Source organism: Scedosporium apiospermum, assembly GCF_000732125.1.
Source record: "Scedosporium apiospermum strain IHEM 14462 chromosome Unknown SEQ_SAPIO_0086, whole genome shotgun sequence".
NCBI classification, from domain to species: domain Eukaryota; kingdom Fungi; phylum Ascomycota; class Sordariomycetes; order Microascales; family Microascaceae; genus Scedosporium; species Scedosporium apiospermum.
In genome coordinates, this window is record NW_015971787.1 from 396,251 (window position 1) to 410,286 (window position 14,036).

General features: G+C 52.1%; 3 protein-coding genes and 2 pseudogenes across 3 annotated transcripts; 1 reads left to right on the forward strand and 4 right to left on the reverse strand.

The window, feature by feature from the left end:
* Positions 1 to 2,541: 2,541 nt before the first annotated feature.
* On the reverse strand, positions 2,542 to 3,930 carry SAPIO_CDS2346 (annotated as a pseudogene; the record flags this gene model as incomplete).
* A 1,068-nt stretch (positions 3,931 to 4,998) lies between these two features.
* SAPIO_CDS2347 (MFS multidrug transporter) lies at positions 4,999 to 6,757 on the reverse strand (the record flags this gene model as incomplete). Its single annotated transcript, XM_016785391.1, has 3 exons — positions 4,999 to 5,611; positions 5,675 to 6,480; positions 6,581 to 6,757. The coding sequence occupies 3 exons, from the start codon at positions 6,755 to 6,757 to the stop codon at positions 4,999 to 5,001; spliced, it is 1,596 nt and encodes a 531-aa protein (XP_016644767.1).
* A 970-nt stretch (positions 6,758 to 7,727) lies between these two features.
* SAPIO_CDS2348 lies at positions 7,728 to 8,636 on the forward strand (annotated as a pseudogene; the record flags this gene model as incomplete).
* Positions 8,637 to 9,306: 670 nt separating this feature from the next.
* On the reverse strand, positions 9,307 to 11,335 carry SAPIO_CDS2349 (uncharacterized protein; the record flags this gene model as incomplete). The annotated part of the gene is made up of 7 exons (XM_016785392.1): positions 9,307 to 9,347; positions 9,748 to 9,938; positions 10,003 to 10,298; positions 10,375 to 10,462; positions 10,697 to 10,929; positions 11,027 to 11,168; positions 11,256 to 11,335. 7 exons carry the CDS (start codon positions 11,333 to 11,335, stop codon positions 9,307 to 9,309), a joined length of 1,071 nt encoding a protein of 356 aa, XP_016644768.1.
* A 908-nt stretch (positions 11,336 to 12,243) lies between these two features.
* SAPIO_CDS2350 (uncharacterized protein) lies at positions 12,244 to 13,798 on the reverse strand (the record flags this gene model as incomplete). Its single annotated transcript, XM_016785393.1, has 5 exons — positions 12,244 to 12,701; positions 12,800 to 12,864; positions 12,954 to 13,336; positions 13,418 to 13,525; positions 13,643 to 13,798. The coding sequence occupies 5 exons, from the start codon at positions 13,796 to 13,798 to the stop codon at positions 12,244 to 12,246; spliced, it is 1,170 nt and encodes a 389-aa protein (XP_016644769.1).
* Positions 13,799 to 14,036: the final 238 nt, after the last annotated feature.

The following is a 14,036-nucleotide window of genomic DNA, read 5'->3' on the forward strand; positions in this document are numbered from 1 at the left end:
CGGGACTTGGTTGACAGGTTGCTACGCCAGACGAAACCCCATTGCCAAAAACACGGTGGCACACTCCTCTTTCCCCTTTCAGATCTCAGCACATCCCGGTTCAAGCTGCATCAGCGAAGGAGAGCTGGCTTCAGACATCAATACCTCCGAGAATGGGGATCCTGAAGCGGCAGGCGCGGTGTCCGGGATGAATATCAAGCCGACAATGGACAAGATGATACTCTGTCTTTTTTCACAATCGTCCCAGAGCACCTTCCAAAGGCCAGCACAATGAACTTCACGAGGGAATTGATTTTTCTTTGGTAGCCACCACGGTGGTATCCGATGACTTCGCCACTTCTTTGTTGATGCGGTGCTGAAAATCCCGTACGTTCACGCTACTGAGGAACACGCAAGAACAGGCAATGCCTCACCAGAGGATTTAAAGCTAAACCATGACAACTAACTTCCATCGCTTTAGTGAATTTTTGCAATAATACAAAACCAGATATCCAGCCCTCCCCGATCCCCGCGGCAGAGGACGCCTCATAGAAGGACGACCGGAACCGCTTAAAACTGTCCACGTCGTGGCCGATTTTCACGGGGGCTGTTGACGACGATGCAGTTGCTGAAGGACAAGAAACACCCGGGTCGTCCAGTCTCAACTCGCTTACTCGATGCACGCATATCATCCCGATTGGGCTTAGAAGGTTCAAGAGGAGGTCGAGGTCGAGATATGTGAGTAGAAACATTCCACCCTAGCTGATCTACCACTAACCAATCGTTTCCTCTCTGTCCGTAGAATACTCCCACACCTCGGACGAGTCCCTGCTAGGCACCCGTCTCGGTGCTCGACGCACTCCTTGCACTGCCTTTGCCGTGCTTGCATGGACTTAGCTTCCGGAGTGTTCCATTCAGCCAGGTCACTCCGGACTGTCCCGACCAATATTGGGAGTGTAGCAACCTCCTCTCCCTGTCATTTCCAACAGGGTTCGAGGCTGTTCCCTGGGATGGCGACGCAGCCATTCATGCCAAGGCGGTAATACATGCCAGTATTTTTGCCCTGGCAGACGGCACGCGCGTGGACACCACGTGCAGCAATTATTTCTGTCAGTTGTGCGAATCACACAGCCACCTGCAAGGAAGTCCATGTCCCTGCTCCCCTCCCTCGGGTGGCCATCGGCACTATATCCTCCCATTCCGAGCAAGTGCTAGGCCATTTGGCCAATGTCCCACCCATCATTGCCTGACAGCCGGCGGATAAGGCAATCCCATCGCGGTCGGAAGATTCTCTCCGAGTCCATTTCGCTGTGGTATCAATACTCCATGTGAGCGGAATTAGCCTTCGGATCGGTGTCAGCCGAGACGGAAGATTTTCCTGGTCGGCAGCGAAATAATCTTCTCTAGTTTTCGGAGCAAAGATGGCTTCATCAAGTCGACGCGTTCCTTTACAGGTGGAATCCAAACAAGACTACCATCGAAATCCGAGTCTGATTGAGGATGCCCTTCACCGTCTCGCACAAGGCCAAGTCGATGAAGAGACAACTATGGACTGTATCATCGATTTAGAAGATTTAAAAATGTGGTGAGATCTGCTTGAGGAAGTCCAAGCTTATCAGAAAGCGAATCATCGAATTCCTCCGATCAACTATGCTGTGTTCGCAGTTTCAATGGTTGCTCCTATTCGACGCTTCCGAGCGCCCTGGGGCTCTTTCAAAACTGGACCGACAGCAGAAGGGCTCCATCGTTGCCATAGATAGCGAGCAGCCACTTTGACACCAGACTTGGCTGTTGAAACCTATCGAGGCATCTTTACTCGAGGAAGGAAACGGCGTATCAGAAGATCGGATATCAACTGTGCTGCGTTCGCAGCTTTAGTGGTTGCTCCCATTCGACACCTACGAGCGCCTTGGGGCTCTTTCAAACTGAACCGGACTCTCAGGGCATGGCCCACGATGTCCCAACTGACTTGGGTGATCTCGTCGGGCAAGAACACTTGGAATCGGCGTTTGGGGTTTCATCGCGAAGAACCTACCACAGCGGCGAGTCGAGATGTTACGTTTGACCCATTTACGGTTTGGGCTAAATGATTGCAGAAGTGCTCCATCGTTGCCATAGACGGCGGGTGCTCGGGTGCAAAGTTTGACAAAGACCTCGCCGTCGAAGCCAACCGAGGAATCTTCCGCTGAGGAGGAATTCAAGTCGTTGAAAGCCTCTTGGGATAAGCCGGGGGAGGAAACGACCTATCAGAAGCTAAGGTGGGCTGCCTTTACATGAGAAGGGAACTTGAGTCAAGATGAACAAGTTTTTGGAACTACTGGCGTCGCGGGAGAGTTGCAACTGATCTCGGGGATGAGAGTCTTCAACAATATGAATCGGATAAGTTGGCGCGAGCCCGGGTGAACATGTCACGGAGGCCTGGGAAATTTATTCTATCCGCTTCTAGGTTGTTTAATATACATGGTCTGACTAGTTGTTCGCTGCAGACCCCAATCTTCACCCTCAGGTGTGCTAGCCCAACTTTTTGTGATGCTTGGTGAGTATCCCGTTTCTGTTCCACCGCTATGCAAGACAAAGTTCTATCTCATTCTCCCAGCAAAATCGAACCCACCCAACTTGTCGTATATGATGAAGTCCACTCGTTACGCTTCCTCCCGACTGGTCATCGTCCGAAACCAAGCTATCCACATCATCATCTGCGGCCCAAATCACATCACGAAGGGCCTCGAGGCACCTTTCGACGTTCATAATACGGTTTCTTGTAAGCATGCATTTCATTTGTGTAACTACTTTCTCCCTCTCCTGAACGTCATACGACATCTCGCATCCGAGCACGAACAGAGGCCACAGCATCGTTGTCATGGCATCCGTGATGACAGGGATGCTCTCCGCCACGCCTCGTAACTCGCCAGTGAGTTCCAGTATCTCCCCGTGCGGGTCAGTGGTGTCCGTCGCACGAAGGAGAAATATCCGCGTCGCGAGAGACTGTGCGATTGCTGCCGATATGCACGCATTCAGGTCGGTTACCGACTGCGCATCTGGCTTGTTATTCCGAACACTGGACTTTAACTCGTTTTTCGGCATGGGGAGACTGTCGCATGCCTGCTCGAGAGCTGGGATCAAATTTTGCCGCATCTCGACAAATTCTTCCATGGAAATGACCCCGCTGTACAGCTCATGAATTGCACTCGAACAGGAACCGATGAGCATGAACATCCGAGGGCAGAACCCCATGACGATATCCGCTTCATTAGGCTTTATATATGGGAGGAGGCGCTCCTTCCAGAACTCCTCGTCGGCTACGGGCGGCCTCGCACAAGGGATACAGCACATCGAAGAGAAGAAGCAGTACAGCCTCAGAGCAAACATGTATAGCAGGTTGTTGTCGCAATCGGCTCCAGGTTTCAAAGAGGCTTTGCTACGCGCAAGCAGTTGAGAGTTCATGCCACGTAAATAAGTAACTACGGCAGACCACGGCGCACCCTGGATGATTTCCCCAGAAGCCATCATCACCGATGCCGCGATGGCGCCGTTACTGAAGGGCGAGGGGGCTTGCGTCGCGGGGGCCTCCTCCTGTTTGGTCTTGTCGTCGGAGATGCTCAAACTATCGATGAGTTTCGAGAGTGCCGCCGTCTTCCGCTGGCACTGCTCCACTTCTGTGAGCAAACCGATCGCGTGGAGATGCGATGCTGCGTTGTAGAGCATAGCAGGGAGTAAGATGGACGAAGTCTGGTCCGCAATGAGAAGTTTGAGGCACTCGACGCGGAGATCGTCGAATTCTTTCCGATCGAGGTAGAAGGAAACGCCGGAGAGGAATCTTAGGAAATGATGGAGCAGTTGGACGTCTCTGCTCTCGACTTGCTGTCCTGGGTTACCGAGGCTTCTATGGATTCGAAATTGCGGGTTCTGTTGCTGCATCTTCGAAGTCGTACGGCCGCGTGAGACTTTCATCTTTGGTTGTTCATCCACCCATTTGAGAACCCTCACGTAGGAACAGTCCAGGCCGTACTGGCTACATCTCGCGCAGGTCGGCCGGTGTTCATTACACTTTATCCTTACGGCCCGGCAGGCAGCGCATCCTTTTAGGTGCATTCGAAGTCAGTCCATCTCCGCGCAGCGTCGTCGTTGTCGGGGATGAGGAGATCTATACCTTTTCGAGAACGTCGATGAGGGGCCCGCGTTCTTTCCATAGCTTCACCAGAGGGAGGCTCTCCTCAAAGGCCAAGATCGATGGACTTGCAGGGATGTGGAGGAGCCAAGACGTGGCTGGAGTGGGGGTCGCAAGCGGAATCGAGCAGGGACAGGCGGGTGGACGGCGCGGGAGCCGAGATGTCAGGTCCGCTGTTCCAGATTCTAAGCTAAGGGATGAAGGATTCGGAAGACTGGACAGACGCGGCTACGGAGTCTATGGAGGGAAAAGAAAAGAAAAGGACAAAACAGGTGGCCGTACTTCGCAAAAGGGGATCTAGATATTAAGCTTAGACGATGTTGTGAAACGATGGCGGACAAGCCTGGTGGAAGAAAAGGTCGATCTAAGATTCTGAATGTTTCAAAATCAGTTTCTGGGCAAGTACCGTGGACCTTTATACGGTTTAATGCATGCACCTCCTTGTAGGCATAAGAAGAGCCGCGTGTGGCACGTGACATCGAGTTCTCTCCTGGATAGCAAAGGATGCTTCCTTGAACCTCCTACTCGTACTCTCCTTTTGAAGTTCTATATACTGAAATCTAACTAGTAATTGTCTATGTCTATTTCTCCCGTCGTCGTTAAATCTATAAAGGTTTTTTTTTTCCCCAATGTGAAAGTTTGAATCTTGCGAGACTAGACGAAGTGGACAGAAAAGAAAAGGCGTTGCTCAGCGCGTGGAAGCTTCTCACAGCCAATAGCTTCAAACGGAGGCGCCGATGAATGCAGTTCATGCCAATGTTGAGCACCAGCCTCTTGAGGCCCCGGGCCACATGAAGACCGTGAACGAGGCATCAAGCGGCGGTTCGGCTTTCGCCTGGTTCCAACACCTGTTATTGGTTCGTGTTGGCTTCAGACAGACGCCCTTCAAATACACCCCTGCTCTCAAGGTCTACTTGCTGCTTCCGCAGTTGCGTCTTCTCATCCGCCGTCAAATCGCTCTGCGCGGTATCGACGCGGACGCCAAGCACCGCAATAATAAAAGCCGCGCCCGCCGCCCCGACACCTAACCAGAAAGCGTACTTGTACTTCGGCGTCTCGTTTTCAACAGAGGTGTAGGCGACGACTAGGTCAGCCCACCCGAGGAAGAACGCCATGCCCAAAAAGACGAGACCGTTAACGCAGGCGCCGGCCACGCCCTGGAGGCTGTGCGAGACGCTGGTGGTGATGAAGATGTTGCTGACGTTGTAGGAAATGTCGACGCCGATGGTAGTGCATACCATGGCCGGGAAGATCCAGGCCCAGTAATTTGGGTCGTGGCTCGGGATGAGGGCGAATAGGAGGAGGCTGGCGATGAAGCCGAGCGAGGCGATAAAGAGAAGTATCGTCCCTGACAGACGGTGGAGGACGAAGCGGCCGGCGAGGGCAATCGTGATCCCACCAACGGCTAGCGGGGCGAAATAAAAGGCCGTTAGAAACGGCGGGACGTCAAGGACTGTTTCGATACTAGTTATCGAGTGCTGTTAGCACGGAAATCCCAAACAATGAAGGGGTGCTTAGAAGTCTCACTAAAAGCTCGCGTAAAAGATGTAGATGCCAAACGAGCCGTAGGCAATAAAGAGCTGTAAGAATAGGACGGCAGTGCCCTTTGCTTCGAACGTGCTATCAGGCAGCAACGGGTCTTTCGCAAGCCACCCTTCGACGTAAACGAAGACGCCAAGTAACGCAAGTCCGATCAGGAAAGGGGCTAGTATTCTCGCGGATGCCCATCCTGCGCGTGCGCTATCGGTGATGGCATATACCAACAAAAATAAAGCGGGGATGATTGTCGCGCATCCGATCCAGTCCATCTTCACGTCGGGCCGGAAGTCTAACCGCCGCGGTATGCAAGCAAGAGACAACACCATGATGACGGCGAACAGTAGGCACGCGATCCAAAACCACCAGCCCCAGGTGAGCACCTCGGCACTTAACCCGGCGAAGAAGATACCCGCGAAGAACCCGAAAGGCGCACATCCGCCGTACAGACTAAATATCAGGTTTTTCCTCGGCCCCGGCCGATACGTATTACCCAGCAGAGCGATGCCCGAAGGCAGGACGGCAGCTATCCCCAGACCCTGAAGGGCTCGCGTGGCGAGGAGCATCGCGAAGCCATTGCTGAAACCTCCGATGAGCGTCCACACCATGGCCCACGCGAGGCCGGCAAAAAAGACGATGTTACCGCCGTACATGTCGGCGAGGCGGCCGAAGGGGAGAAGGAAGGCTCCGACTACGAGGGTGTAGATGTTTGTCGGCCATGTTCGATTTTCGGGGGCAATGTCTATTTCGTTGAGAAGAGCTGGTAGGAGCACGTTGAAGCCACTGGTCAAATATTCCTAAACAATCGGTATTTTCTCTTTTTCAAAATCCTGCAGGTACGAAAGATAAGGGGAAAGCCCCTCCGCGATTGGCTACCGAGAAACGAAAGATACTCACGGATAAGAGATTGGATACCAGCACAGACGTGACGAAGCCCACCTCCATAATAGTGTTAGAGAAGGCTTCCGGCCGTGACCGACCAAGACGGTCAACGTCTGTCTCATCCGGAGTCGCCGCTTGCCCGTCAGGGCTCGGGGAGCGGTTACGATCCTTTGTTGAATTAAGATCGACCATCGTCGAGGTCTGAAGAGGGAAGGTGCAAAACACAAAACACTATATCCCCCAGTTCGAATATTCCCGTCCGTGAAACAACTGTCAGCGAGTGGGTTATATATACGCATGCATCCCTAGAGATTCTCTTGGATCTTGTTCCTTGACTCACAGTATGTAGGGGCGTCCCCGCGGAATCACAGTTGGTCTCAAGCTTGACAGGATCAAACAATTTAAGGACGAATGGAGTGGCGCAATATGCCAGCATTGATGTCTTCTACCTCCCAGAATCAGGATCGCTTTACTCATTTTGGCAAAGGTATCCCCCGCAATTCGCAGACGCTAGTTGACACGAACTCGTTCAAAGGCACCAAATGACCTGGACATTAAGCATGTTTTGCCCACGCTTAACCCAGATTGGGCTGAGTCTGGGATCGAGCAGGGGTTGGGGATACGTTTTCCCAATTAGGAAAAGATATGCTGTTGCTCGTTCTCCATGACCCGACGGAACTCTAATGTTGCGGGCCGGATATTAAAGCCGACCCGAGCTGCGAAAACATGTTTTAACCCCAGCGCACGAATAGAGTCGGCAATCATACATGTCGGGCGTCCTCTGGATCCTCTATGTCCCTGCTTATTGCTGCAGGTGCGCTGCAATTGGCGGGAGGACGCGATATAGACTACATGGCGGCTCCTTGAGCCTGGACACATATCAGACAGCATCTCCTAGAACATGCTGGCCTTGATGCCGCGATCTCTGGAGTCTTGAAGGAGTGCGCAGGCGCCAAGTTGTCTTTTCGTGCTTTCTTCGTTATCCCGTCGTCTTCTTCACCTCCTCATTCGATTCTTCAAGTGTATCATTGATTGATACACCTCTGTTTTCGCAATATTCTCTTACTTTCTCTTCTTTAATTTTCTTTCTATTTTTTTATTTATTTTTTTTTCTATATTTTCTTTTTCGTCTCTTCCTGTTCCTCGAGCTGGATCCGACACTATGAATGCGGCGGCGGCATTGCGGGCGTCCTATATTGCGCCGCTCGGTGGCCCTCCGATCTCAGCCGGTGCTAGAACACCCGGCTTCGATGTCGAAGCACGCCAGCTACGTCGAAGAACCTTCGTGGCCGTCGAATACAGACAGTACAAAGAACAATGGGATCTAAATAGGATTCCCACTTGCGAAGGCATCTACGACGTGCCCCTTCGCGTCGCCGACCCAACATGCGGGGAGAAAATCAAACGAATGTTCACCTTCTTCCCCTACCGCGACGCGAACTGGATCATTGCCGTTCTTTTCATTGCCGGTTCCCTTGTTTTCATCGCAAACGCTTTCCTGGGACTCGTGCCATTCGTTGCACCCGAGGCAGTGTTCCCTGGCCTCCTTGAGCTATCGCTTCTGGTGACGACTTTGATCGGTGCAGGTCACTTTATTACCGCCACCATACTAACTATCCTGTCGTCATGGAATGCTGACAAGGGGACATTCGAACCGGCGGGCGGCAAAGCAAGCGACATGGGGACGGAGAAAGTATACCACCCAGCGCTTCTAGGCAGTCCTCAGTGGTCATGGTGGCCCACCTGGAAAGACTTCATCGCAGCAGCACGCACGGTGCCCTTCCAGGCCACCATGATCCAATTCATCGGCGGAAGCTTCCTCACGACCGCTGCCGTCTTCACCTTTCCCGGGATGATCGATCCGGAGGACATCAACGCTCTCATGACCTTTGGTTTCCTACCCGTTGCTATCGGCGGATCCATGCTCTTCGTTGCGAATCTAGCGCTCCTTTTCTTTGCGCAGGAGAAGTGGTACAAGCCTAAACCACTCACAGCGAGCTGGCAGGGGCCGTTTTGGAGTACGGTTGGCGGTTTCAACTTTATGCTGGCGGGTCTTTTGCTTCTACGTTGAGATATGCTTGGTCCTGCTGTCACATCATTTGTTGGGTCTTGGGCGTTCCTTTTTGCGAGTGTGATTCAGCTGTATGTGATGATGGGCTTCTACGCCGACGCTTGAGTGCGATGGCTACCGAAGCCTCTGGCCTATGGAAGGAGTAGCGAACGGACTGGAAACCGCGGACAACATGGGAAGCGACAATGAAAAATTTGGCTGTCTCAGCAGCAGGTCCAAGACTGACTGTGGTTGGGTCTACTTACGTATATTCATAGAGTGGCAAGGCAAGAAGCACGGATATGTAGGTAGATCTCAGGAGATGGACGGAAATATGCGCTCCCCGATAAGATATATGATCTTGCGGCAAGGAAGGCCATACTTTATTTATTTGTAGTATGGCTAGGTGCTCGTAGTGGCTCGAAACTTGTCAACCAGCACCGAGGGCTATGAGGATGTGAAGTCGAGAAGATCTTTCTCTAACCCTATTTCAGTCAGAACCGCTCTTGACCGATCTCCCCTTAATCGATGTATCCACGGAGTTACATTGAGTTAAAGGGAGCTAAAATGCACATTATTTCTTCTCTGTAAAGAGCGTTATTTAAAGAATATTGCGGTAAGCGGCACGAGTTTGGTCTATTCCGGAGAAGATGGGGCCGTGATACCGGTGACAAACGCCCAGTTACCTGGCTTATCTTTCGGACTCTTCTGCTGAGAGATCGACCCAGAGGTCTAATTTGTCCGTATTATCAGGGGATCGGAGATCACTAACGTCGGCGATGGCCCCAAAGGGTTGGAAGTGTTGCGGGGATCGGGAAGCTGATGACCTGCCGGCGGTTGGAAAGGAGCGTCAACATCTGGTTGGTAGAGGGGAGAGGGGTGCGTCTTTGAGGGCGGAGGAGAAGGAGATGTGGAACGGAACCGCAGCGAAAATAGAGTTTGAATCTAGGCGAGTGCTAGGGGGAGTGTGCTGCGGGCGAGGGATCTCACAGAGATCGAAGGGGGCTATTTAAGGTATTATTGTTGACGAAATAGCCAGGAGGGAGGAAAGATAAAATCAACTAGTCTTCAATTGTAATTATCTGTTGTTCTCATCAAGACATCGTCCAAGGCCCCAATAGGCATCTCCTACTCAATCCTCTTCCATTCTGCTCCATCCCGGATAAATGTGAGCCGAGGAGGATCCTGAACTCCTCCTCGGCGCCACCATGTCCTGGCTTAATCTTCAATTGAGTTGGCCAAGGCTCGAAAATCGTGTTTTGGTTCTTCTCTTTGACCTTGAGCTTGGTGCTGATTTTCTCGAATCCTACTCGGGACCGATACCTTACATTACGCGTCTCGTCAGGTCACCTATCTCAGGAGCAACAGTGGTTCGGTGGTCTCTCACATTTGGAAGTACTTTTCCACATCGCGGACAAGAGGACGAGCGTCACAAATGCGTAGCATATCGGGACTATGGGGAGCCACCAGCGAGAGAGGGTCGGTGATGGGAAGATACTGGAAGAGGAGTTCGAAGTTCTCGATATCGTCCTGCCCGGTTCCCTTAGCAGCTTCCATGACGGCATTCAGGAAGACGCAGATGAGCGTGGCATGTGGGTTGCTGCCGGGCGCCTGCAGCAAGGGACAGAGGTGAGACAATGTCTTTTCGATCCCTAGATATGCTCCGTCGACGATGTTCGAAACCTGCCCATGATTGTGTGAGGGTCAAAGCTGTAAAGTAAATACATGGAAGGCTTTGAACGCTGGGCTAAATATGTACCTCAATTCTTGCGGACCCTCCAGCTTCGAGGAACTTGGGAAGCTCCGTGGCATTGACGCAATACATCTCGAAGGTGACGGAGCGCGATCTAAGGCGGCGTACAAACGCACCGAACATATTCTGGAGATACGCGTATAGCTTCCCATAGCTGTCTTCTTTAGCTAAAGACGGTCTCTTGTGAACGTCCCAGATCGGCCAACCGTCCAATGCAGTGCTCTGGTCACCCATCGGCCACTCGTTCCGTTGGAAAAAAATCCTTGGCTGTTTTGTCAGAAACAGAATGCGAATGGGAATAGTTCTATATAAACGTGGACCAACTTACGGATTGGGCTCAGTGAACCCGAGTCGGCAATGCCCAAACGGTAGCAGTAGCCCATCCTCCCTGAATCGTTGTGATACGAGGCGTGCGGACGGAGTCGCCTCGTTGAAAGACCACCGGTCGCGGTAATCAGCCCTCTCTGGCGCCAGCGTTACTTTCTGCCGAATTCGTGATGCTTCCTCGTAGGTGAGGCCTTTGGGCGCGGCAGTAATCTTCTCGAGTTTGAGCCATTCCTCCTTTGTGAGAGTAACAGTCAGGCTTGTTGCCGAGTCGAAATCCCAAGTCTTCGTATGGAGAGCGCTCGCTTTGCTTGCTTGTGATCTCTGTGCAAACCTCGCTGATCAATGGGCCCACGCGATCACGGATCCCGTCAATCGTATGTGGCTGCACAAACGCTGAGTACCACAGGTGGATGAGAGACTCAGCGACGCGCTCAATACCTGAGTCTTCATCCGAAGACTGATCGAGCAATAAGCTGAGAGCAAAGAGCAGCTAAACTGTATTTCGAGCAACGACCTCAAATTCAAGATCATTAATTACTACTTTCACTGGCTGGGCGTACCAGTCAGGGAGATTAACCACTGTCTTGACGACGTTCCGAAGGTCCCTAGAAGCTGCGATGGTCACGGTCGTCAGAGCCATTTCCTTTCAGGTCCATCCATTCATGTTGACCTACCTGCGAAGAGCAAGGCGATATCCTCATGGTAGTCCCCCCCTTCATTGTTGTGGAGATGGAGGATATCGATCGCCGGGGTGTTTCCCTAAAGAAACTTGCCTCCGCCAAACGGGTTGTGAGTGTTTGCTTGAGCGGCGCTTTGAGTCTAGGCTGGTTCTCTATTCTTGCATTCCCATGCGGGGCGCCAAGTCGTCTTGCTGAGAGGAGACTTGCAGGTCTTTTTGTGTTGTGGCTAGTGTGCTTTCTGGCAGTCCTTTCTGCAATACTGGTGATGTGAGTGAGTGCTGGAAGGAAGCGGAGATTAAAGGGGATCAGAACGTTGAGCAGAGGACTCACGACCACCAGGTTACAGCTGCCGCAGGCATACCAGCCCTTATTCGCACATGGAGTAGTGTCGACGGCCCAATTTCCACAAGAAAGTGGAATGACTTGAGGGGCCTCCATCTTCAGCATTGGAACTGGGTTTGGGGCTTGATTTAGGAGAGAGGTGAAGAGGGAGAAAGAGAGATGCAGAATTGGGCACCGTCATGCCAATTATTATCAAACGCGGGCAAGCGTTTGCTCAATGAGTCGAGTAAAGCATGGGGCATTTCACTGCGAGGCTCTCCTCAACATTTGTGTGCTTTATGCAGCAGGCCAACCGGCATAGACATCGGGCGGCGTTTCACCATGCAAAAGTTGGTCTAGATGTCCTCCTAAGGAAACAAGTGTTCCGCCTTGAGAGGCGAGCCTCAATAATAGGGTAGAGACAGGAAAATGGAAAATGGACATCACTGTCGGTGGTTGGAGGCGGCGAAGAAGTCAACCGCTTTTTCCCCATTGTCGAATATAAAATGGTCATGCCAAATTGATTAATATTAAAGTAATTCCAGTCTCATCTCGAATTTCCATCCTCCGTTTGAGCCAACCGCTCCTCACTTTCGCTAGCATAAAACGTGCGGTGCACCGTCTGGCTGTGATGCACGACAATGTTATTAGGATCCGTCGGAGCCGCATTTCTCTCGGCCTTTACTGATACGACGCAACCGTACTGATCCTCGCCGGTCATGTCGGATCCCGGCGGCACTTCCCTCTCCCAACCGTAGCTGCTTTTTTTCTGGACGGGTGATAGACCCAGAAGTTCGGATGCGCCGCGGCTCCCCGCTGTCAGGCGAGACGCTGGACCTCTGTCCGGGTTCTGTCCAGAGAGTGGATGTGCGTACGAAGATGGGGTGCTCCAGCCAAACCTGTAGGCGATGATGCGGAGCAGAGGACGAAGGGTTGCTAGTGATCCGGCGGTGATTGCGAGCCCTTCCTCGACGGTGCTCCAGATCGCTGTATCAAGCGTGTCCCCTAGTAGTAGAAGAAAGATAGGCGTTAGTGGGATACATTCCAAATTTCGTCGGGCCTCAGCTTTCGTTTCTTAGCTCTTCGGCAAGATGAACACGTACATAAGAAGTCAGGGCTCTTAAGCTTCTTTAGATAGGCGAACCGCACAACGACACCAGAGCTTGCACTATATTCGCTTGTCGTTAGCCTCCACCGCGGGTTCATCAGAAACTTCCAATCGCCATCCGGCGGCGAGTAGGTAACTGTTGGACTTACATGCAACCCATGCACAGAAGAGGAATCAAAGCCAATTTAGCCCTTCGCTCCATCTTCAAGCTCCAGACAAGGAAGATCGGAAGAAGCGCAAACGTGAAATCGGAAATGACAGCAAAGACGCTGTACACGAAAGCGAGCGCGATGACAATGTCGGTATTGAGACACTTGCCATCTTGATCGCGGTTCCAGAAGTACGAGATGGGGTGACATTGGAAGAGAGTGACGAAGAAGAAGATGACGCCAGCAAGAACGGTGAGGGTCATGGCGACGTAGATGGTCCAAACGTGGGTTCTCTTCACGACAATTCGAAGGAGGAAAACGGCGATTGATACCTTGGCTAGGATCATCGTCATCGCGTAGGACAAGTAACAGAGCCACCAAAACTATAAGCCCTAGTAATTAGGCACCTCGAATCTTAATCGAATCTTGACTAGCCAAGCCCGGATAGATAGCGCTGGACTCACCCTCATCGCCCTCAATATTTGGCCGTCGTTGAGATCAGCATGATGGCGACCGGTGCCGCCGGTGTACACACCGGCATTGGAGAAGGAGCAGTATAGTTCAAAGGATATCTAGACCGGCTTCGCGTTAGCATGAGAGAGTGCTGGGACGGGCGTGTATCCCGCGGTCTTCCCGACTATTGCTTGTCTGGTTGGAAAGAGGAAGAGACGGTGAGAACTGTCACATACCGTAGCAGCTGCCATCATCCAGTCGTCGAGGCCAAACTTCTTAACAATGCCGATGCGAACATAGCATCTCATCAACACTGCCAACAAGGCCGATATGGCAAAAAACCAGTTAACTCCGAGGAGTTCAGGGCCGCGGTTTGGGATGTTGGCGGTCATCGTGAAAATTTGCTTGGTTTTGGCCGCAATCCCACACGAAATTGAATCTCGAACCCCCCCGGGCCATCCGACGAAAGGCGTTCGAGCCGGCCTGGCAGTTTTTCAAAGGAAGAAAAGTTACAATCACATGCGCGTAGGGAAGACTATATGCCATGACCGTGGCAGTTGTACCCTTCAAAGTGTCAGAGAGCGACCCTGCACAAGTCTAAATGTGGCAGGGAACGGCCCCCATCATGTC